Source organism: Melanostigma gelatinosum (genome assembly GCF_949748355.1).
Source record: "Melanostigma gelatinosum genome assembly, chromosome: 12".
Classification (NCBI taxonomy): domain Eukaryota; kingdom Metazoa; phylum Chordata; class Actinopteri; order Perciformes; family Zoarcidae; genus Melanostigma; species Melanostigma gelatinosum.
The window spans coordinates 22,638,508-22,662,263 of record NC_136645.1 but is presented as its reverse complement, the minus strand read 5'-3'; the positions used below and the strand labels follow the sequence as shown (position 1 = coordinate 22,662,263).

Here is a 23,756-nt window from a genome sequence, read left to right as displayed (position 1 = left end):
TTTCTGTTGAGTCCTGCTGATCAGCTGATATTTTGAGATGGCAGTACTCTAGGACCTTTATCTCTTCAACATACCAAAGAGCCCATGTTCACCAAACCCCCATCCTCAACGGAAGCAGGCACAGCACAAGCCAAAGCATACAATGTGTTCTTCCTGCATTTCCCATCCTTACTCCTATTCCTGTCAAGCGGTTGCGCACAATGTATTCTTTATTTATACTTTTATTTTCAATCTTGGCACAACTATGCTACACAAGACTTTTGCATTTTTCATGTGAACAATGAACACATCCAATGCTATGAAAGTCTTCCAGGAAAAACTGGAACTCAAACTGAAGATGTGGGCCGTCATCCCCAAATGTACGACGATGGCTGACTTTTTACTTTGCCTTCGAATGAGGCCGCTGGGAACTAGAAACTAATTTGATCTCCAACATCATCAGAAAGAACTTCTTCTTCTTCCTCCTCCCCTTTCCTCCTCCTCCCCTCCTCCGCGAAGAACTACTACTTCTCTTGATTTATTACCTCGGCAAACATTGTAAACATGAGTTTATGGTCTTAATCTCTAGTTTCAAGTCCATAAAAACCATAAAGCAAAGTATGCTTTAGGGCGGGGCTTACTGTGATTGACAGGTCGATGCCATTACCAGAGCCGTATACGATGTCTCTACGCCATTCCTCCGCATTCCAAATATGGTAACTTCCTGTCATTGCTTGCAAAAAAACCACAATATGGCAACGCACGTAATGTAAGATGGCAATGGCGAAATTGTCGAAATCTAGGCATCAAAACGGCAGTCCACAAACCAACGGGTCACGTCACGATGACTACGTCCACTTCTTATGTACAGTCTATGAGCAGCACACACTTTCAGACTCTTCTTGATTTCAACGTATCCTCATATGATATCCAACAAAAGGTTACTCCTCATTTTTTGTGAGTTTTCCTCCAAAATCCAGCAACACACATCAATTTCTGCTCATTACATTACATTGATTGAACACAGGAAACAACTGAGTTAAGTTTATGCAACAAAACGACTTAGTTAGGTTCAGGAAAAGATTGACGTATGGGTTTGAGCAAAGTGAAAAGATCTTGAATTACTTCGTTATGTTTGGGAAAAGATTGTGAACTACTTTGTTAGGTTTAGGAAAAGGTGGACGTTTGGGTTAAAAATAACTACGAAAGTGCAGCTATGGAAGGGCCGCTACGGAAGGGCAGCTGCTGCTATGGAAGTGCGTAAGTTACGTGACAAATCAATGTTGACTTCTCATTTCACATGGGGAACGAACAGTGGTCTCCAGGGTGACAAATCCCAGTTTGTTGGATCCCTCCATCTCATGTCCCGCCATCTCATAGCTCATGATTACAGGATTTCGTGAGATGTCTGCAAATTACCGTGCATTATTTTTCGTAAGAACGTCGAATCAGACCATCTAGACTCTAGATTCTAGAGATATTAATGAAGTTGTGCAGTTAACACAATAAAAAAAATGAAAGAAGTCGTTTAAATCCTGGCTGCCTCACAATAACATCTCCGCAAACCCAGCCTATTGCCGCATAAAGTGGGCATGATTGTCGGATTTTCTGTCAAATTACAAAAAATTATTAACACACTCCTGCATACCCACAGAATCTCTTTATAAATATTATGTTTGAGCGAGTTCAGGTTAAGAGCTGCCCACAGAAATCTGTCGACCAGATGCATCATCCGTCATGTATAAAAGTAGCACGAAACCCCCCCCCCGCGCTCTGCCAAATCTCCACGGCGATGAATAGGAGAGGGCATGGACATGACAAGTCAAATCATTTTAATGGCCACATAGTGGCTGCAGATCCTCGGCGCCGGCGGTGGCTCCGTCCCTCCCTCTCCGGGCCGCGGAGCTCGCCATCCGTCAATCTGACCATCGTAAAAGTGACTTTGAACGCAGCGAGTGCAATAGGATCAACTTTTATGGATCCGGGCTACATGGTGGTGTTTGCAGCAGGGATGGTTGGATGGCGGCACAGTCTAGCGGGCTCGAGTCAGACCATCAGTGTTAATGCGGTGGCACTAATGCGCTATAGACGGCCTAAAGGAGCATTAAAGCAGGGATGACTGAGCGTTAAGCCCGAATCAAAGCAGCTCAGCCACAGTAAGCCGGACTCAATCTGCGTGGATCGGACGATGCTCTCGTCTGCCCTGCGATGACCTCTCTGAACGCACTTCTCCACACGCCGACAATGTGTGTTTACCCGCATATCGCAGGTGTATTTGTAACATGCTGCAGATCATCCAGATACACCGACGTGTCACTTAGCGGTCGGTTTCCACTGGCACACTGGTGTTTCTGTCACTGCGAGAAATTCAATTGAGCTCTTCAGCGGCATCGGACGGTATTTAGAAAAAAAAAAATGAAGGAATTATACTTTAAATTTGATTTCCACCCTGTCAGTCACATTTCTCCCCGAGATGACGAGCAGCGATGATGCTCTGACTGGTGAGTTCCAGCGATCCCTCTGAGTAGTTTAGAGTAATCCGATTACTCCTCACTTTTGGCAGCAACCAGAGAGTTCATGTAAATGGAAATCACTGTGGTAGCAGTGCTGTAAAATGTTTTTAGGTTTTTTCTCATTCTTTCAAATAAAATAAAGTTGTCTGACAATTTGGCAGCCAAATCCGATGGATGACTACCTTTGTGTGAACTGGGCTTCTGCTCAGTTGTAAATGAGGCTGCCGTGGTTTATCCTGATTTATGATGGTAATCTGCTCTGCTTTTGTGCGCATAGAAACGGAGTCACTGTTCAACCAGCCACCATGACTTATTAGTTCAGGCTGTGTGGAACCCACGACTGCTTTTTGAGGAGTTATGTGGGCCAATTGAAGTGTGCTAGTTCTTAACTGTGGCAAAGATCTCACACAAGAGAACATGTTGTCCTGCGTACTGTGGGGAAAAACAGTAAGCAGCAACAACATATATTCTTTACTTTTCAGCGGCAGGCACAGAGTCGCACCGCTTTTCAATGTCACAATTGACAGAGGCAGCCAATCAAATCAAGTCAGATGTACTACTTTACCACTGACTTCCGGTTTTATGCCGGTAGATGTGGTTGGAAAGGACATCGATATTAGCGATGAACGATATAATTTTCATATACAGAACAACAGCAAGAGCTCAATTCTGAATTTGATATGGCTCATGTACACATCATGTTCCATTTGGCTGTTCGAAATCAGGACTGACTCCGAATGTGGCATTTTCCGATTAAGACATGCGTGATGTAGCGATATTGTTCAGGTTTTAGGGAGCTATGTATACAGCACATTAAGAATATGCGTCTCAATAGTGGGTTTTTAACCACAGTTTGAAACACACGTCCTCTTGCCTGTTGACGGCCAGCTCAGTGCGTTGCACACACACCAGTCTGACTAGCAAACACTTCTACTTGTTTTTGCAACACATGCAATTTTCATCTATGGCTGGAATTACATGCGCTTTGGTGTTGTGTTAAACTTTTGTTGCAGGTGCAATATAACAGTCATTGTTTAAGAGAGGAGGTTAAAGCCACTCTGATGTATGACCGCTGACCTACTGCGCTGGTCTGTATCTACAGTCTGGGCCATAAGTATTTGGACTGTGACACAATTTCTCAAATTTTGCCTCATTACACGACTCCAATGGATTTGTAGCTGATCTACTTCGCCCCTATTCACCCGCCCGCACTCTCAGGTCAAATGCTCTAGGTCTTCTGTCAGTCCCACGCACACGATTTAAGACCCGTGGTGACCGAGCCTTTGAGGCAGTGGCCCCGAGGCTCTGGAATGCTCTGCCTGCAACTCTGCGCCTCGCAGATACTGTGGATACTTTTAAAAGCCAGCTAAAAACCCACCTGTTTAGGCTGCCGTTTGTGTAAAAGTAAACCCATGTCCTAGACCTGCTCTTAAAATATGTTATTTATTTTTATTTTATTTTTATTTTATTTTTATTTTTATTTTTATTTTTATTTTTATTTTTTTTTTATTTTTATTTTATTTTTTTTTTATTTTATTTTATTTTTATTTTTATTTTTATTTTTATTTTTATTTTTATTTTATTTTTATTTTATTTTTATTTTATTTTTATTTTTATTTTATTTTTATTTTATTTTTATTTTATTCTTTAACATTTTTTATTCACTCTGTGTAGATAATTTATTGACCCTAGGGTCACATTGTGTTTTTTATGCTTTTAAATGTCTGCTCTGTTAAGCATTTTGTGATAGTACTGTCTGTGAAAAGCGCTATATAAATAAAATTCATTCATTCATTCATTCATTCATTCATTGTCAGCATAATTTGTCATGAAATAGTGACAGAATAGGCCATGAAATGATTTGTCAGACAATTGTCCAATTTCTTTTGAGCCTCTGAAAATGTGGGGGGCTGTGTGGAGAATTTCAGTGTTAAACACATTATAAGAACGATTAAATAACCCCCCTAGTGATGAGTAGAAGTGTCACAATAATAATATGTTAGTCACAATATGTTTACAATATTCTTACTTGTAGAAGATATTATGTGTTACAGTATATTAACTAATTGAATGTATTAAATCATAAAAGTATAGTCACTAAAGGTATTAAAACACTGTAAGAATAGTTTGAGGGTCAGACAGAGATTCAGTGGGGATCGGTCAAAAGCCAAATCTGACCGCGACGGAGATGGGGAGTCAAGATGTTTTGCGAGGAGAGAAGATGTTTCGCTAAAGGATCGATAATTGGAGGGGACAGAAGTCAAATGGAGCCAATCACTAATCGCCACGGAGGGTCATTCAGATGTTTTATGACTTTCGGACATTTCCAACTGTCGGGGCATATAAGAGACTGTTCTGGAGCGAATTCCTCGGACCACATCCGCTCTCGTTTTTCAGTACCTGAATTCAGACCTGTGAGTGAGATGGGTGCGTGTGGTCTCTGTTCTCGAGAACATTACTATTGATAGTTAATTGTTGGAATGCTGTTAAGCATTTTCAATGGGATCTCTATGGAGAATATTTTCAAATGGCTTCAGGCACACAGGTGTTCGCGATTGAGCCAATTAGTGATGTTGATAAACACACAGACTCACAGACACACGCGCACATACACACTCTCTCTCTCTCATACAGTCATTCAGGTCTTAGGGATCTTTAGAAGTCTTTCCCTCCTCCTCCACCCCCCCCCCCCACACACACACACACACACACCATTTTAAAATAAAAGCCGCACACATGATTTGTTGCAGCTGTTACGTGTTGCAGCTCGGCCAATCAGATATGAGGATTCTGATAAGTTTCCTGATTCGAGTGACATTTACACACACCGTGACACAAGAGGGAGAGACGAGGAAAGACATGGCAGAGCAGGACAACAGTCATGTAAGCTGTAAAAGATAAAACAGACAGTTTCTTTCTTACGGTGTCAATACAAACAAAACTGATCATACGGACCAGTTGCTCATGTGACATTGTGTTATATTTGTTGTTTCATTTCTCATTGTTGTACTTTATTTTGTTACATGCACATCGCCATCCGAGAGATGGAGTTCTGTGTCACCGCCTCTGCATGTGACCGACAGATGGAGTTCTCTGTGTCACCATCGCGGCAACAGCAGGTGACCGACAGACGTAGTTTCTTTCTTACGGTGTCAATACAAACAAAACTGATCATACGGACCAGTTGCTCGTGTTACATTATGTGTTATATTTGTTGTTTAATTTCTCGTTGTACCTTATTTTGTTACATGCACATCGCCATCCGAGAGATGGAGTTCTCTGTGTCACCGCCTCTGCATGTGACCGACAGATAGTGCGTGTGGTCTCTGTTCTCGAGAACATTACTATTGCTAGTTCATTCAGTTTGTAAGTGAACTTTGTGTCGTACATTAAATATTGTTTAATTTTGAAACCGGATCCAGTTCAGTCTTTCTGATGAGCGTGTGCAGTAGGAAGCTTGAAGCAGAAATCTCCCTGCAGCCTGCCGAAGCCTCTCATCCTTCTGTTTTAAACCCTAACAGCTGTATGAAAGTGGCTGTAATTCCAAAACGGTCATTGTGATTTTTTGTTGTTCTATCCATTGAATTAAAGCTTAAAGTCTCTGGTTAATCACATCATGTATGCAGATGATCTGGTGATCTTTAGTCCTTCTAGCGCTGGTCTTCAGCAGCTCCTCACTATATGTACTGTGTACGGTGTGGAACATGACATCAAATACAGCCAGTAAGAGTGCTCTCCTGATCTGTAGAACTAAAGAGGACAAATGTCTAAACTTCCCTGACTTCAAATTGTCTGACAATAATCTTGGTGTCTGTGGTGAAGTAAAATATCTTGGTCATTTTATAACAGAACACATGTCTGATGATAACGACATTTCTAGGCAATGTGGTATGATGTATGCACAAGCAAACAGTCTCTCACGCAAGTTTGGTCTGTGTACAGATGGAGTGAAGATGTCTGTTCAGAGCATATTGTACTCCACTCTACACTGCACACTTGTGGTCAAACTACAAAAGAAAGAGTTTACAGAGACTTCAAGTAGCGTACAATGACGCCATGAGAATACTTTTAAAGAGACCGAGATGGAGTAGTGCTGGTGAAATGTGGCTGCACGAGTCAACACTTTCCAAACTGTTTTAAGGAATCTCATGTATAAATCCATCTGTCGACTGAATGACGCTGAAAATGATAGTTTTCAATCATACTTGTTTTAACCAACATAAGGTTTAGCACCACACGCATTGGTACAGCTGTCTCTTTGTAAGGCATTGCTAGGCCGATGTACTTTCATTGTTTGTGTCTGTCTTTTTATGTATTTGTCTCTATGGACCCCGAGTCTGAAATAAAGTCTATCTATCTATCTATCTACACTTCAACCACATATTGACTGGTTAGTTTCAAATCCATTGGAGTTGTGTAAATAACCAAAATTAGAAAAACTGTGTCACAGTCCAAATACTTATGGCCCTGACTATATCAACCTGTTGTTTGTTTGGATGCTACTGTCCTATCGGAATCTGTTTCTATCCGTTGGCCTTTTAAAAAACAATAACTACTGTTCACAGAATCCATCAACAATACCTGGTGGAAAAACAACCTTTACCCCCCCCCCCCCCCCCCCCCTTAAAACGACCTTCACCTAGTCTTCAGATGAAAGCATACATGCAGCTGATGCTGAACAGATATGCATGAAACAGTAATGTGCGTTTGTCTGTGTCTCATGTGGGTTGTTCACACTCTGTGACAGTTTTACTTCGTTGCACTTGCTCTGCATTGAAGTTCGGGCGAAAATAGACAGCTGACCTGATTAGACCCAAATGAGCTTTTTCTCTCTCTCTCTCACACACACACACACACAGAAATAGATACCAGTGAGGATGACATCACAGGATCACACTTCGAAGGCCCAGTGAAACGGAAGTTCGAGCATGTTTCTGGGTCACGGTGGGACGCACCTATGACAGCGATAACTGGACTTTGGTGTTTAATCATTAATAATAGACAATACCAGATCAGCCGTTCTTCACCGAAACCCAATCCAGCTTTTTGAGTCAATATCAGCATCCGTGCATTTCTAGCTAGCTTATGTAAGCGCACCTCACATTTTATTTTACAGGACGAAAAGATGATTGGATTTTGAGATAAAAATATGCAGATATAGATTTTTTTTTTCTTGCGTTTGATGTAAAATAGATGCACGATATGACCGGGGACGTGACCTAAAGGGATTTAAAAAAGGAAATCGTTCACTCTCATCTTGACTTTAATAGAGATGCACACATACGAACAGAAACCCACTGTGGCTGCTGCTCTGCTGCTCTGCCTCTTCATTTGAATCATCTTTTATCATCGTTTTCAGACGAGTGGCTCTTTAGGTTTTATGGCCTTTTTATTTCGTCTTAATGTCCTCTCGTACAACTGTGTTGGAATCATTTTGAAAAGAAAACTGCCTCACTGTGCTGCCCCCTGCTGGTCCGTTAGCGAGTCAGAGTGAGCAGTGATGAGGAGGAGAGACTGCTTCCTTCATTATCACAGCAAGTAAACGCCATCACCTCGTCTCATCGGATGCAGACACAGTGAGGGAGCGAGCTACAGGAACTTCTACTCCACAATCTAGCACCTGCTTTTTGTCATCATTGTGTGTGTGCTACAAGAAGGAGAAGCAACAGATTTAGAATATGTTTGACCTGTTCAGCATTTTAAATTCAGCTCAGCAAATGTAATGGATGGATGAAAGTGAGGCTGGGGCGCCATCTGCTGCTGATAGGAGGCAGTGAGGTGAATCCATCCACACAGTCATCCGCTGAAACACTAACATTAATTGGCAATTCTTTTTTTTTTTTGCTGGGTGTACCTAATAAACTGGCAACTGAGTTTAGAGCTAGAGAGCATGGAAAGAAACCAAAAAGAGCCGACACTGCTTGTTTTGATCTCAACAATGCTGTAAAGGTGAGTACATACTACCCATGGATGATGAACAGAGAGCTGACTGGACTTTAGACAGTAAATCAACAGGTTTGCTCAGAATACTAACGAGGAGGCAAAAGATGACACTTGACCCACAGGACGACCATTCGTAAATGATTAGTGTATTCGCCCCGTGTTACGTTGAATTTATGAAGAGAGTTGTGTTGTCCTCTCATGCCTACGCGGCGAACGGACAATCAAAAAAACAGAGAAAAGTCTTGATGAATGGAAGTAAACGGGGGCGACAGAAAAACTCTATGAAAACAGGTTTTTAGGTTGTTTTCGTGCTGACTGACATGTTATAAGCATGGGACGATTCATGTCACTGTTACCACGGCAAAAATGATTGTGAGTCATGATTTGATCCCATTAATCATCACAAATATATAATACATGGCACTAAAATATACTGGAGTCACTGTAGCTTACATTTTGATAAAAATAAAAAAAACGATTTGTTTTGCACAGAGGGACACTCGTCTTTTTTTTTTAGCGAGAAACAAACAATTAAACAATCTTAAATCTTAAATAAAAATGAGATTAAACACTATTTTTCACTTCACCATGGTAGTGAACCAGACAGCTGTTCCCAAGTCAACTTATTGGGAGAGGTTTTTTTTAATGGAAATCTGCAGTAAAAGCCTTTATTGTGTCATCCCGAACGTATTTCTAAGAAACTCATTTAGATTTAGGATTTAAAGTGGTGCTTTTGTGCGATTCTTTGAGCAGAAACTCAGTTTTACACATCGATTAAATCAACTAATCTATTAGTCGACAAAAGCGTGCGAGTGTTAGTCAACCAAGAAGAGAAAAAGGTTTTTAATACCAGTCTTTGATACGATGGCGGCTTCGGCACACAACACAGAGATAAGCCATCTTTTTGTTCCTTTCAAAAGACTTTCATATTAATCACGCTGCAAAGCACATCTTTAGTCGGATCTGTCACCACAATGCAAACCTGGATTTGTTTTGCTTGGGTATAAAAAAAAAAAATGATTCAAGCATCTCCGGGAACACGTGGACTCACACGACGTGCTGGGAGTGTGAAAGCGGCTTCAGATGAATGTGAGTCAGAGAGAAATGTCAGACCATTAAATATCTCTCCTGTTGTTGTATCACAGCTATCAGCTGCTGAGCGAGAACACTCCAGTGTGCGTCTTCTCTCTGGCCTTCATCGGCGTGACTTATTGTCGACGTTAGCGCAGACGCTGAACGCAAATGGAAAAATAAATGAAGTTTGTGTTGCATTTCCAAGTTGCCTCACAATATGATGCGACATTGAACCCAACCGGCCACCTCTACGCACTCCTCTCACTGAGGTTGAACCTGTGTGTGTGTGTGTGTGTGTGTGTGTGTGTGTGTGTGTGTGTGTGTGAGAGACATTGTGTTGAACCCAAAGGTGAAAATTATAGTCTGGACTCTAAGTAGTGGACGGATTTAGCTGCCAAGAAGGACGAGGGGGGAAATGGAACCGCAATCAATAAGGGGGGGCACTCACTCTCTCTCTCTCTCTCTCTCTCTCTCTCTCTCTCTCTCTCTCTCTCTCTCTCTCTCACACACACACACACACACACACAGGAAATGTAGGCCAGTGTGTGTCGACAGGAGACGGGAGTGAGGGTGGAATTACAGCCGAGCGGCTCGGGTGAGTCACACCCGGAACACACCGACTGCAGCCGGCGACGCCGAGGACAAACACAACGGACACAAACTAATCGATCGGACCAAACGAGCGGTCCATAAAACCCAACACGCCGCCTTGTGCTGGGTTTAGAGAGCAGCATCCAGAGGAGACGTCAAACTCAAAGAGGGAAAAACCAGCTCCCGGTTCACGTACAGAACTTACAGGAAATGGTTATTTTTCAGGTAATTCACTGAAACAAATGACAAAGAGATGGTGACTCACATAAAAAAGAGGTCCTTAAAGGGACAGTTCACCTCTTACATGTGCTATTCATCAATCCAGGTGGGTTTGCTGTGAGCTGCCGAGTTTTGGAGATATCGGCCATTGAGATGGCTGCAGTCGCTCTGAAATGGTGGGACCAGGTGGAGCTCGCCTTGTTGTTCTCAAGGCGGCAAAAAAATACATCCATACAATGTATCATGACCCGGTGGCATTGTTGATTTTGGGGTTAGCACAAAAAACATCACAATTGTTATTGAAACTAATATTACATTCTATGTGAACCACATAACCACATGGTCGGTGGATACAAACAAACTTTTCTGGTTTCAGCGTGAAAACAATCAGGAAATGATGCAGTTGTTGAGTTTTTACACTTTTTCAAAATAAAACACTTCCAAAGTACATTTAGATAATTTACAGACACATTTAGTAAGAACCCTTCAGCATTACTTGCGGTGTAATGATAGTTATTGATAACAGCTGTATCCACTTCTCCACAACGCATTCAAGCTAACACGCAATTTATTCCAATTCATTGGAACGCCGCCCATATAAAGTGATGCTTGAGACCGGCCGAGCAGAGAGTGACAGTTAAGCGCGCCCTCTGCTGGACTACAAGGTTAACTACATATTGCGCATATCGATTGTATCCTTGTTAATCTGAACAGGTCCTTAAGAGTTCCAATATTTAAAAAAAATCCCCACACTGGAATGAAAGTTGGACTTTCAAATTAAAAGTGATAGAGCTTCTTATCTTTTTGCACTTAAAAACTGACTGACACGGTAAGGATTAAAAACAATTATTTTTTTATTTCAGAGTGGCAACTATTGTGCAACGCCCATTTATTGTTTGGATAAAAATAGCTGTGACATAGCAAACATGACACATCGGGCCTGGCTGGATGCTGCTGCTGTATGAGTCAGTAAGCAAACGCACCTCAGGCTGCAGGGTCACTGGCTGATGCAGATAATGCAGTGCAGTGGGAAAGAGCAACACTTGATCAGCTGCTATAATCATAGGAATTCTATATGAGAATCAGCAGTATGACAACAGGACTGATATAAAATGAAGCTTTTACACATCGAAAAAATGATATACTTTGTGTTGGCAAAGCTTTTTAACAAGGACTTTCAACCACATCTCATGGTGTTCCTCAACAGATGCAGCTGTCTTGGGTGTAGTTGTCTTCATCGTGTGACCTCAGTACGGACTCTCGTGAGATAAAACGTAGTCGTATAAAACCAGGTCCATGGCACCCGAGCAGCTCCTCCCACTGAGGAAGACCATGAGTTGTGGTTGAAAGCGTCAGAAACGACACGTCATTCCCGCCTTGTGTTGAGTTTGATTTCGTCAGAGTGCTGTTTTAAGCAGCAGGGCCGAGATCCTTCTTGTGGCACGCGTCAGTCTGTGTCACGCATCGTCAGTCTGTGGCACGCAGCGTCACACAGCGTCCCTCTCTGTCACTCAGCGTCCCTCTCTGTCACTCAGCGTCACTCTCTGTCAGTTCAGCGGAAAGATTCAGCTGTGGCACGCGAGCATAGTTCGGCAATTGTCAAGAAGCTGCGGAGCTGAGGGGGCGGAGCAACATTTCCTGAGACATTTCCTGAGAACACCCGTTGTTGTTACGACAGATCAGCTTCCATAAATCAGTTTTATGATTTTAGTTGAGTCACAGGAGCCCCCTGTTCTCTGTATGCATCCTTAGAGTAAGTACGTTGTACTTTTTTGTTTCTCATTCATTTTATTTCAGTATGATTTTGCTGCTTATGCAACAAAATGGAACATAATACACTTTCCAAATTATTACTTTTATAGTCACTTACAACAATCGGCTAAAATAATGAAAATAAATCATCCGTTTTAGAATCATTTAAAAGTATATATTAAAATTAAGACATAAAATGTCCAATCCAAAAATACATGTTTGAAAATATCTTCACTCTTCCTCTGCTTATATGTATATGTATGTCAGTAGGACATATGTTAACTGTTAACAGTTTACAGCATACTTAAATAAATATAAATAAATACAAAACACACGCACACTTTGTACACACACTGCAGCAATTATTTTTGCAGGAATATGAGCATATTTTCCCCCTCTGGCGAAATACAACACGTCTCATGCCTTATTTTATTTTACCAGTTGGTGGCGGTAATGCGCCAATTCGTTTGCCAACCGCCAGTACACCAAAAGGGAGGAGAAGAAGAAGCTTTCCCGTGCCTGTGTTGTTGTGCTCATGAGCGACAGCGCTACGTACCCCGTTGTAATAATACTATGAGTGAGGAGCGGAGGACCCAGTCCTGCTGCCAGGACGGAGTCATCAGAGTAGTGTAAAAAAAGTATTTCAATCGGCGCAGGGGGACAGAGGGTTACGCAGAGTGACAGAGCGTGAAGCAGTGTGACGGAGCGTGAAGCAAGGTGACGGAGCGGGACGCAGGGTGACCGAGCGTGACGGAGCGTGACGGAGCGTGACGGAGCGTGACGGAGCGTGACGCAGAGTGACAGAGCGTGACCCAGGGTGACAGATATTTGATGTTGATGGTTAATTTGCAACCAAGTTGTATACATCATGTATTTACTTGTTATTTGTATGTAATAGAAAAGTGAGCATGTGTAGTTCATGAAGCAATAAATAATGACAATTGAAAAATATAGAGAGATGTTTGGTTCATTCTTTTCAAACACTAAGCCTAATTTACCTGAGTCATTGATTTAATTGTCACACTTAAATCCTGAATTGACTGGTGAAACAGAAGAAGTTAAAGGCCAAGATGAGAAGATATAATGTTGGTCAAATACTGTGGTCCAAATTCAATTTATTCAGTTGTATTGGCATTGAGATATAGAAAGTTTGACTCTAGAATATTCAAACAATTCCGAATCTCACAAGACAAGAGCAAAAACAAGATGAATGTGTTCTCCTTTCTTCGTTGCTGTCATGTTAACTGTCTTGTGACCGCTAAGATTGATCTCTGGAGCTGTAGGTGGATGCAGACTGTCAGAAGTGTTACTATTTTGAAAATGTATCACTGATTGTGTTACTATGGTAACTGAAGCAAGGTCCACTGGAGGCTGTTTAATAATAGAGTGCAGTGATGAGATTAACGTGTTATACATTCATAATATCAGCAATTTCCTGCCACGTTTTTAATATTTTGTGATCCTATATTGAACGTAATTTTCTTTTCTTTCTCGGAACTGAATCACGCTGCAAGCAATCGGTCCATTTTGTAGCCTCAGATGGCTTAATTGTTGCTGAAAGAGCACTCTTCTAATGTGCATTTATTAACATAGCTGTATAGTAGTAGTGTGATGGCAATAACATAACGAAAATAATGATGTGGCCTGCTGTACATGTGGTAAGTAGTAGCCTATGTAACGTAGCCTATAAAACAATCAATACATATGGTAACATATACTAACAATGATAATAATATACTGTGTTGTCAAACTTGTATTCAACTTGTTTATCTGCTTTTTATATGTAGTGCTATATATTGTGATGACTTCCATAACAGTTCAACTACGTTTATTTAACACAAGTAGGAAATGGCATTTAACACATGTAGCGTGCAAATCTTTAGCAGTAAGTAAACCTTTAGTTGACGCGTGTTTCTTGTCTTTTGCACATATCTCACACCGACGCCGCTCGTAGATGAAAAGCAATACGTGTTTTATTGATCCATTTCCTTCGTACAAGTCAGTCAATCAACTTCCTTTCTCCTAAAAGTATGCTGATTACTTCGACCTACTATACGTATCCACAGGTTATCCACGTAGATCGTTCCCTTTAACACGTTTTATAACACGATCCCAAACACGTCTTGCTTTTCATCTACGAGCGGCGTCGGTGTGAGATATGTGCAAAAGACAAGAAACACGCGTGACAAGACAAGACAAGACAAGAAACACGTGACAAGACAAGACGGAATCGTGTTTGGGATCGTGTTATAAAACGTGTTAAAGGGAACGATCTACGTGGATAACCTGTGGATACGTATAGTAGGTCGAAGTAAAATAAAATAAGGCATGAGACGTGTTGTATTTCGCCAGAGGGGGAAAATATGCTCATATTCCTGCAAAATAATTGCTGCAGTGTGTGTACAAAGTGTGCGTGTGTTTTGTATTTATTTATATTTATTTAAGTATGCTGTAAACTGTTAACAGTTAACATATGTCCTACTGACATACATATACATATAAGCAGAGGAAGAGTGAAGATATTTTCAAACATGTATTTTTGGATTGGACATTTTATGTCTTAATTTTAATATATACTTTTAAATGATTCTAAAACGGATGATTTATTTTCATTATTTTAGCCGATTGTTGTAAGTGACTATAAAAGTAATAATTTGGAAAGTGTATTATGTTCCATTTTGTTGCATAAGCAGCAAAATCATACTGAAATAAAATGAATGAGAAACAAAAAAGTACAACGTACTTACTCTAAGGATGCATACAGAGAACAGGGGGCTCCTGTGACTCAACTAAAATCATAAAACTGATTTATGGAAGCTGATCTGTCGTAACAACAACGGGTGTTCTCAGGAAATGTCTCAGGAAATGTTGCTCCGCCCCCTCAGCTCCGCAGCTTCTTGACAATTGCCGAACTATGCTCGCGTGCCACAGCTGAATCTTTCCGCTGAACTGACAGAGAGTGACGCTGAGTGACAGAGAGGGACGCTGAGTGACAGAGAGGGACGCTGTGTGACGCTGCGTGCCACAGACTGACGATGCGTGACACAGACTGACGCTGAGTGACGCAGAGGTGCCAGTGCCACAAGAAGGATCTCGCTGTCTCTCGTTTTAAGAGATTCAACATGAAACTTAATCCACTGAGAAAGACTTGAGCGAGGCCGTTGAAAGATCTGTAAAAAGCTAGTAAGTGGAATTTGAGCAAAATGTTTTTTTTAACGAGGATATTATTTATTAAGAATGTACTTCACATAAATGCAAAGGGTTACTGTATTTTATCCTGTAAAAATGTTGGTAATTTAGGTGCAGTCACATTCCACTATACGTGCATGCAGGGAGCTACAACCCCAGGCCAGGATGATGAAATGCTATTTAAACGGATATTAATATAAAATAATGGGAAAGAGCTGCAGCAGTAAATTATGATCAGATCTGAGTCACCGGTTGAGGGAGGTCTGGTGCTACAGATTACATTTATAGGCATGGTGATGACGCAAAAGGCATTTAATCTCAGTCATAGGTAGCCCCAATACGAGACGTTCAAATCACACTCAAAAGTCGGGGAATTTCATACCTCCGTATTTACAAAAAAAAAAACACAAGTAGGTTAAGACGTGTAGGTAACAGCACGATCATGTGATCATTTATTTTATGAATCCATTGTGCAAAACATTGTTAGATTGATCTGTTTGATGTTGTGACCACTCACTGTGAATTACCAAGTTGCAGCATGCACATTTGAAAACGTATTAGAATGCAAGACTGGTTGACGTATTGGATTGCTGCCGAATTAAAGACCGGGTCCTAAAGATTAAGGGAAACTCCGCGATGAAACTGCAAGTAAGAGTCTGTGCACGGGGATCTCAAACTTTCATATTTTTGAATTGAGTTCTGGGGGCGTTTTAAAGAGCGTATCGCGAGTCAGAGAAGGTGTTGGCTGCAGTTGCAAAAAATAAATAAAAAATACGACAGTATGTGATGCAGGCATGTTTTTTCTACGGAGCACATTCAGCGAGCAAACGACTCCACTAATGTAATGTTGCCTACACAGGACTCGTACGTTTTCCGCTCATAAATAAACCAGTCAAGGACATGACATCGATATACTGTCTGGTAAAGCCTGCGTCAAGTTAGCCCCAGCCATACGATACAAAACCGGAATTACAGCCCATCTGATTTCAAAATAAGCATGGATTTTCGGAGCACATTTACAAAAATATATACTAGGCGAGAAGGACAACATTAGAAGCTCATAAACAAAAGAGCACCATCAGCCTCCCAGGCTCAATGACAAATACAAATACCAACATTGCTCGTCCTGTAATTCATCAAGTATTTAGAGTGTAATTATACATTTTTGATGCAAGCAATGAAGCGAGTCAAAGTGTTATGTAGTTTTCAGAATCAGAATCAGAATCACCTTTATTGGCCATGTGTGCTTACGCATACATGGAATTTGTCTCCGGTTTCCACTCCGCTCTCAATGTACAAACACAAATTTACAATAAACAAGAAAAATATATGTATAAAGAATCAAAAAGGGCAGCAAAAAAAGTAGAACGGATGTAGGTATGAACATTTAGCTATAATACAAGTATAAATATATATCAAAGAGAAGAAAAAGTGTGAATATATTTTCATGTTAAAATAAACATTCAGCTAATATTCGATTTCGTGATATCATTAACCTCTCAGTGTAGCTCATTTATTGTGCTATGTATTCATATAATAAATACGAATTCAAATAAAAAGATTATTCCTTATCGTTATTTTCACCACACAAAATAAAAACAGCGCGATGGGGATTTTATTTTGAAAATTATAAACGGAAATTATGTACTTTTTTGGTTACTTGCGCAAATATCGCTCATTAGAGTTCGTTTTTGCCTTAATTCTGACTGGACAAGCACCGAATCTGTTTGCATAAGACAACATAAACATATTAAAAATGGAAAAATATATATTAGTTTTTGTCGGAATTAACGTGACACACTTTTGTATTAAACTAGTTACTAGCGTTAAGCTAAGATATATGTAACGTTCAGCGTAGCTCCACAGAAGTGACTCCCCAATAAATAACGTTACAATATGTTGCTAGCTTTAGCAAACCGCTAGCGGCCGAGTTCCCACATCATTCCATAATTTCATCTTTTTATACTCGCATGCCTGACATGGCTCACAGCAAACACTGTCAGGCTTACCTTTTGCCTCACAGTCGGCACAGAGCTTGTTGTCTTCTTCCCTCAGCAGTTTAGACAGGATGACCTGATGCTGCTCATTCAGTTTCTGGGCTTTTTCTCGCTCCGACCGCGTCGTCATTTCGCCAAAGTTTGGAAGCTAGTCCCGCTGTTGTAGAGCCGGTAAAAAAAACACGGAGTCCTCAGCTTGTATTAGAAAGGGTGGGACATCCCCCTAGAAGCCGCACTGTACCGCCTGTGTTCAGATAGCTTGCAACCTGCTAACAAGGTAATATGGATCCAAGGCAGCATCATCCCTGCTGCCTTCACGGCTGTCGGAATTTCTACAGCTACGCATGAATCTGAACAGAAATCGCTTTATTGCCCAAATAGGTTTAGCTCTCAATGTACTTACATACAAGTTTACACAACTCACGTACAGAATACATTCAGCTACAACAAGAGATAAGCAGACATACACATAGTTTAAAGCTATTATGTACAAGCATGTTGTATATAATATACAACCTATAACCTATTGATAAAACACTTTGAGCTGCATCTTATATATTAAATATATGTTGTTATATATATATATTATTTGATTATTAATATTGGTTCATCAACATGTAAGCTGTATTTAAATGTTGCATGCTAGCAACGTGAACCCAATAACCTACTTTATTTATTGTTGGGAAATTTAATCTTTAACAAGGCATCATAATTAATAAGCTGACTATATCATAAGCTTCATAAAATCTTTTATCTGCAAAGTAAAGTTGTAGAAAGCAGCAGGAATTGAAACACTGAATGACTGAAAAAGACAAGGATTGTGTGTGTGTTTACTTGTTCTAATACTTCTAATACAGTTGTCATTATTATTATTATTATTATTATTGTTGTTATTATTATTATTATTATTATGATTAGTGATTAGAGACACAGACCAACTCTCCACCTCCTGTTCCTGCTGGGCTAGGTTTCATAGTGAAGTTATTAAGTGACTGTTTTTGAAAATAGAATGAGATTTACTTAAAGCACATGGTAGATTCTGCCCCTCACTTCCTCTCAGAGACTCTAAGATATCGTTATCATTCAGTTGGAAGGTTTATTTAAAGCAGATTATTTTAACCCCAACATTTCATAATTTAAACAACGTACAAACCCTACTTTCCAGCAGGTCACTACACTTATAGGGCGACCTATTAAAGAATAGTACCGGATGGATTTTCTCTTAAACAGCTGATCAATGAATCAACCAATTGTTTCAACGCAAGCTGTAACTTTGTAACTTTCTGTTATTGGATCTACTACAGAGTGACAATCAGAGGTTACTGGTTTTATTCATCTTTAGTTACTTGTTATGCTTTTTCACCACTGTTTTTGAACTCATATTTGGGATCAGGACGGGGGATTCCACGAGACTTAGTTGCGTGCCAGTTTTATGCTTTGTATGTAGTTTTTCTGAGTGTGGAAAAAGTAGTTTTGTAGTCTTGTAGCTCAAATGCATTTATATGTTCGGATAAAAAAAAAGAAAATGTCTCACCAAGGTTGCCTGCGTCATACTCATAATTAAAGTGACATGGAAGGTTAATGGATCAGTAAAACAGCTAAATAGACCAGATAATCTTTAAGGGATGTGTCTGATACCAGCGTTCAGACAGCGGTTTGTCACCAAAAAAAGCTTTTTCAGCAAAGATTTTCAGTAACAGCAGTACCAGGGCCAAAGCCTCTGTTTGAAGTTTTAAACAAGCACAAAGAGACACAAAACTACCACAGAGATGGGAAATGACCAACAAAAGACACATGATAACCAAAATAGACAGTATACAACCAAAAACAGGCGTTAAACGCCTATAAAGAGACAGAATACGACCATAAATAGACAATAAATGGCCAAAGAGAGACACAAAGTAACCAAAAAGCGGTGTAAGATGACTATGGAGTGGTCTCGTGTGACGTCACAGTTTAGCTGTCGGCCATGTTGGAGTACACACAAAGCCACTGGCATGCACGGCTGAGTCGCATAACCTATCGGTGGTGAACTTTTGTGCTGTCTTTGGTTGTGGCAGCAGAGCTGATAGAGACAAGAAATCATTCTTTCGTTTGCCAGCGGTCATTACACATCAAGGAAATAACACGAAGGAGCTATCCAAGCGACGTCGCGAGAAATGGCTGTCACGCATCTCTCGCGATATAAAGGAATGGAATTTGGCGTACACTAGAGTATGTGCGGATCACTTTATAAGTGGTCAGTGATTTTATTTACAAATTCGTTTGTGAACAGTATTTAATAAAGGAAATATAAATTAAACTTGGACATGAGAAGGTTACCGAAGCTTCATCGGCCCGTGACAGCAGTCGGTACCAGAGACGTGTCGAGCGTGTACAACAGGCGAAACACAGAGATGCAGCCTCAGCATTGCTTGATATGAGTTTAACGTCAGATCATATATATATATATATATATATATATATATATATCCCTATACTCATCGTATAGGGATCCAAGTTACCAATAACCTTCAATTTGGCCAGGTAGCGAACCTTTGATGCACTATCCAGTGATTCAAAGTATTGTATTTTCGCCGCACTTCCTTGTTTACTCGCCGCCATGTAGGATCTGTATGTACTCCAACATGGCCGACCGACCTCGTAACTAAGGAGATCGTGACGTCGGTGAGACCACTCCATAGAGATGCAAAACCGCAAAACCGTCCCTTTGAATATGCGGCTCTTGGCCTTATGTAGGAGGGGCCTTTACATTCCTGTGCCCAGGGGCCCATTGTCTCGTAAATCGCCCGTGTCCACCGCTGCAGTGGAACAGTCAATGATTGTTTGTACAGGAATAGAAGTTATTGAGCGGAAATGTAAAAACTACATTTCACAGGTGGATGTTGTTACGCCCAAGGGTCAGACCATCTCTGACCCTAAGTCAGAGCTGTACACCTTAAGTTTTTATCAGGTCGGGAGTCATTAGATGCTGCATTAATGCACTGTGCTGGCGACCTCTATGACTTTCTGCAGAAACATTCAGACATATTGTGGTCATCTGTGTGTTTACGCATCAGACATGTTTATTACAACTGTAAGAGAGGGGGAACCGTCATTGCCTGTATGAGTTACCAGCTGCATGGAAATGTGCAGTTGTTGCTCCTCTCAATACACAATGGAGCGGAGTTTATTGGATGTGTTTACTGCCTGCTGTGGCCACTTCCACCCTCACCTTTGTTTGACAACAACATACTGCAAGTGCTGCTTTAAAATTGTGCAATTTCACAACTATTGTTTTCTATTTAACCACATTTTTTATCCTGGAAAATAATAAATGGTGTAAACTTTTTGTTTTTCTGTCTCTTTTTTATTTATTTTTTTTCAATCTGGTCATAGTGTGTACATGAGTTTCAAGACGAGTTTTGTTCTATATTTTTAGAATTTGCAAACTTTGCTCGATCAGTGGTTTGCAAGGTTACATTATCTGGATTTTCCCGGCTATTGTACATTCAAATCATCCATACTGATGGAACTTTGCAACCCCATCAATGCCGCTTCGGGCATACATGCCACTGTTGTGTAGTGGCTCCGAAAATGCAAACTTGTCTTGGATCAGCGCTCTGCCAGACCCTTCAGCAGTTTGTCTCTGAGACAGCAGAGGAAGAAAACGGAGACGGAGCTTTCTGAATCTCGGTCTCTGTAATACAGGCTGTCCACAGAGTCGCTGCCCGAGTTCTCCTTTCATGGAGAACTACCGCGCTGCAATGGACCGGCGAGACTTCCACTGACCACAGCTTGCAGACTTCCTGCTGCAAATGCAACATTTTACTGAAGGTATTCTCAAATCAAGCCAGAGAGCAACAAAATGTCTAAGATGGCTCGTTGACATGTCGATGTTTGAATTTATGGTGTCAGAACAGGTTGTGTGTGTTTATATATCATTTATTTGTATTATTGTCAATATTTTGAAGCATTCCCTTAGCACAGTGTTCTTTAATTGCATTACCATGCCATACTCCTAGAAAGACTAAACATCTGGGTCTCTGGCACAGCACTTAACTGGTTTGAATCCTACTTGAAGGACCGAGAATACTTTGTGTCTGTAGCTGATTACACATCAGAGCTGACTAAAATGACATGTGGTGTTCCCCAAGGTTCAATACTGGGGCCTCTTCTGTTCAACATCTACATGATTCCACTAGCTCAGATTATGGAAAGCAACAAAGTGTGTTATCATAATTATGCAGACGACACACAAATCTACATAACTGTGTCACTAGGGGACTATAATCCCATACAAGGGCTGGGTAACTGCATTGAACAAACCAACAACTGGATGTGCCAGAATTTTCTTCAATTAAACAAAGACAAAACAGAAGTAATTGTTTTTGGTACCAAGGACGAACAATTGAAAATCACCGCTCAGCTTCAGTCACTGATGTTAAAACCCACAAACCAAGCCAGAAATCTAGGTGTAGTTATGGATTCAGACCTCAACCTGAACAGCCATATCAAGACAATTACAAAATCAGCCTACTATCACCTGAAGAATATATCAAGGATTAGAGGACTTATGTCTCAACAGAATTTGGAAAAACTTGTCCTTGCATTTATCTTCAGCAGACTGGACGACTGTAACGGTGTGTTTACAGGTCTCTGTAAAAAGTCCGTCAGAAAGCTGCAGCTGATTCAGAACGCTGCAGCTCGAGTCCTCACTAAGACCAGGAGGGTGGATCATATCACCCCAGTTCTGATGTCTTTGCACTGGCTTCCTGTCCAACAAAGAATTGACTTTAAAATCCTACTGTTGGTTTACAAAGCACTGAATGGTTTAGGGCCAAAATAGATCTCTGATCTGCTACTACCTTATGAACCATCCCGACCCCTCAGGTCGTCTGGGACCGGTCTACTTTCTGTTCCCAGAGTCAGAACTAAACATGGAGAAGCAGCGTTCAGTTTTTCTGCTCCTCACATCTGGAACAAAGTCCCAGAAAGCTGCAGGTCTGCTGAGACCCTCAGCTCATTTAAAGCAAGATTGAAGACTTTTCTGTTTGCTGCTGCCTTTAATTGAACCACATTAAATTAATATATTAATCAATTTCCTGCATTTCTGCATTTTATTACTGTATTTTATTTCTTACACTGTTCTTAATTGCTGTTAAATCTCCTTTTCTTTTGCCTTATGTTTTGATGCTTTTAATGGTTTTAAAAGGACTGCACAATATATCGCCATTTCCTCCGGGACCGAGTTCGTGCAAGGCGTACACTATAAAACGCAGATCGGCAGAGATCTTTCCAGATGTGGTTTGTGTGCGAGTAATTGCAGAATTGCGGCAGTGTATGGTTGATTGCGTGCAGCGTAATGTCTCAGGGAGACATCAATTATTGTTTCAATGTATGTATGTTTTAAATCTCCTTTACTTTTTACTACTGAATTTTATTTCTTACATTGTTTCTTGAATTGTTTTTAAATCTCCTTTTCTTTTGCCTTATGTTTTGATGCTTTTAATGGTTTTATGTGAAGCACTTTGAATTACCTTGTTGTTGAAATGTGCTATACAAATAAACTTCCCTTGCCTTGCCTTACAATCAACAGAACAAGATAACACTGGTGATGTTACTGCTGCTTTTCTACAAACCAAATATAAACATGTTAATCAGTGAGCTTTAGAGCTGCTAGTAGGATGAATTGTTTACCTTTGTACAGGCTAGCTAGCTGCTACCCCTGTTGCTAAGCTAAGTTATTAGCTTCATCTTTAGCATAGACATGAGGGTGGTATCTATTTTTGTTCAATTCAATTTATTTTTGTATAGCCCAAAATTACAAATTTGCCTCAGAGGGTCTCTCTCTCTCTCTCTCTCTCTCTCTCTCTCTCTCTCTCTCCTCAGCAGTTTGTGTCAGCCAGGCTGAAGCCAGTTCGAGCCCTCTCTCTCCGTCTTGTGTTGATCTCCTCTTTCTTGCTGTTGCTGCTACTACTGCTCCTCATATTCGTCTCTACATGTGGGAGGATTGACTGCATAGTAGGTTCAGTTTCAGCTAGAGCTGAATTATTATTGTCATTATTTTTATCCCCGACCTACACTTGAAATAACCCTCTGAGGAAAAACTAAATATGAGTTATCTAAGAGTTTTAATGTTTCAAAAGCACATTTTTGTTTGGGGACATGATGGCGGCAACCCTTCTGTTTTCTTGACAGGCATCCCGTACAGCGAACATAGCAGCTTTCTGGAGTTGGAGCGTTTTGTCCAGTGGCTTCAGCCCCTGAAGATCACCCCGACAGTGAACAACGGCAGCTGGGCCAGCAGCAAGGCTCTGGAGAAGTGCTCATGGAAACTAAAAGTAAACCGTAGCTTATTTACAGGTCAACTTCGCAGTTGAACCTAAAATTGCCTCTGCTGCTCGTTTGGTAATGAGAGCAAAACCAATTTGCTCTCAATACTGTATGACCATGCGAAACAAATATAATATATATATATTAAAAGTTGCTTGCCTCAGAACACTGCGCCCATGGCACT

General features: G+C 40.7%; 1 protein-coding gene across 2 annotated transcripts in view; it reads right to left on the bottom strand.

The window, feature by feature from the left end:
* The window catches only part of LOC306785440 (stromal membrane-associated protein 1-like), a 110,056-nt gene extending 92,571 nt beyond the window's left edge, over nt 1-17,485 (bottom strand). For both annotated transcript variants that reach the window (XM_079279816.1, XM_079279817.1), the window contains exon 1: nt 17,270-17,485. In XM_079279816.1, coding sequence (XP_079135942.1) covers nt 17,270-17,387 — 118 coding nt within the window. In that variant the 5' untranslated portion in view covers nt 17,388-17,485. The remainder of the gene's footprint in view (nt 1-17,269) is intronic.
* Between the last annotated feature and the right edge of the window lie 6,271 nt (nt 17,486-23,756).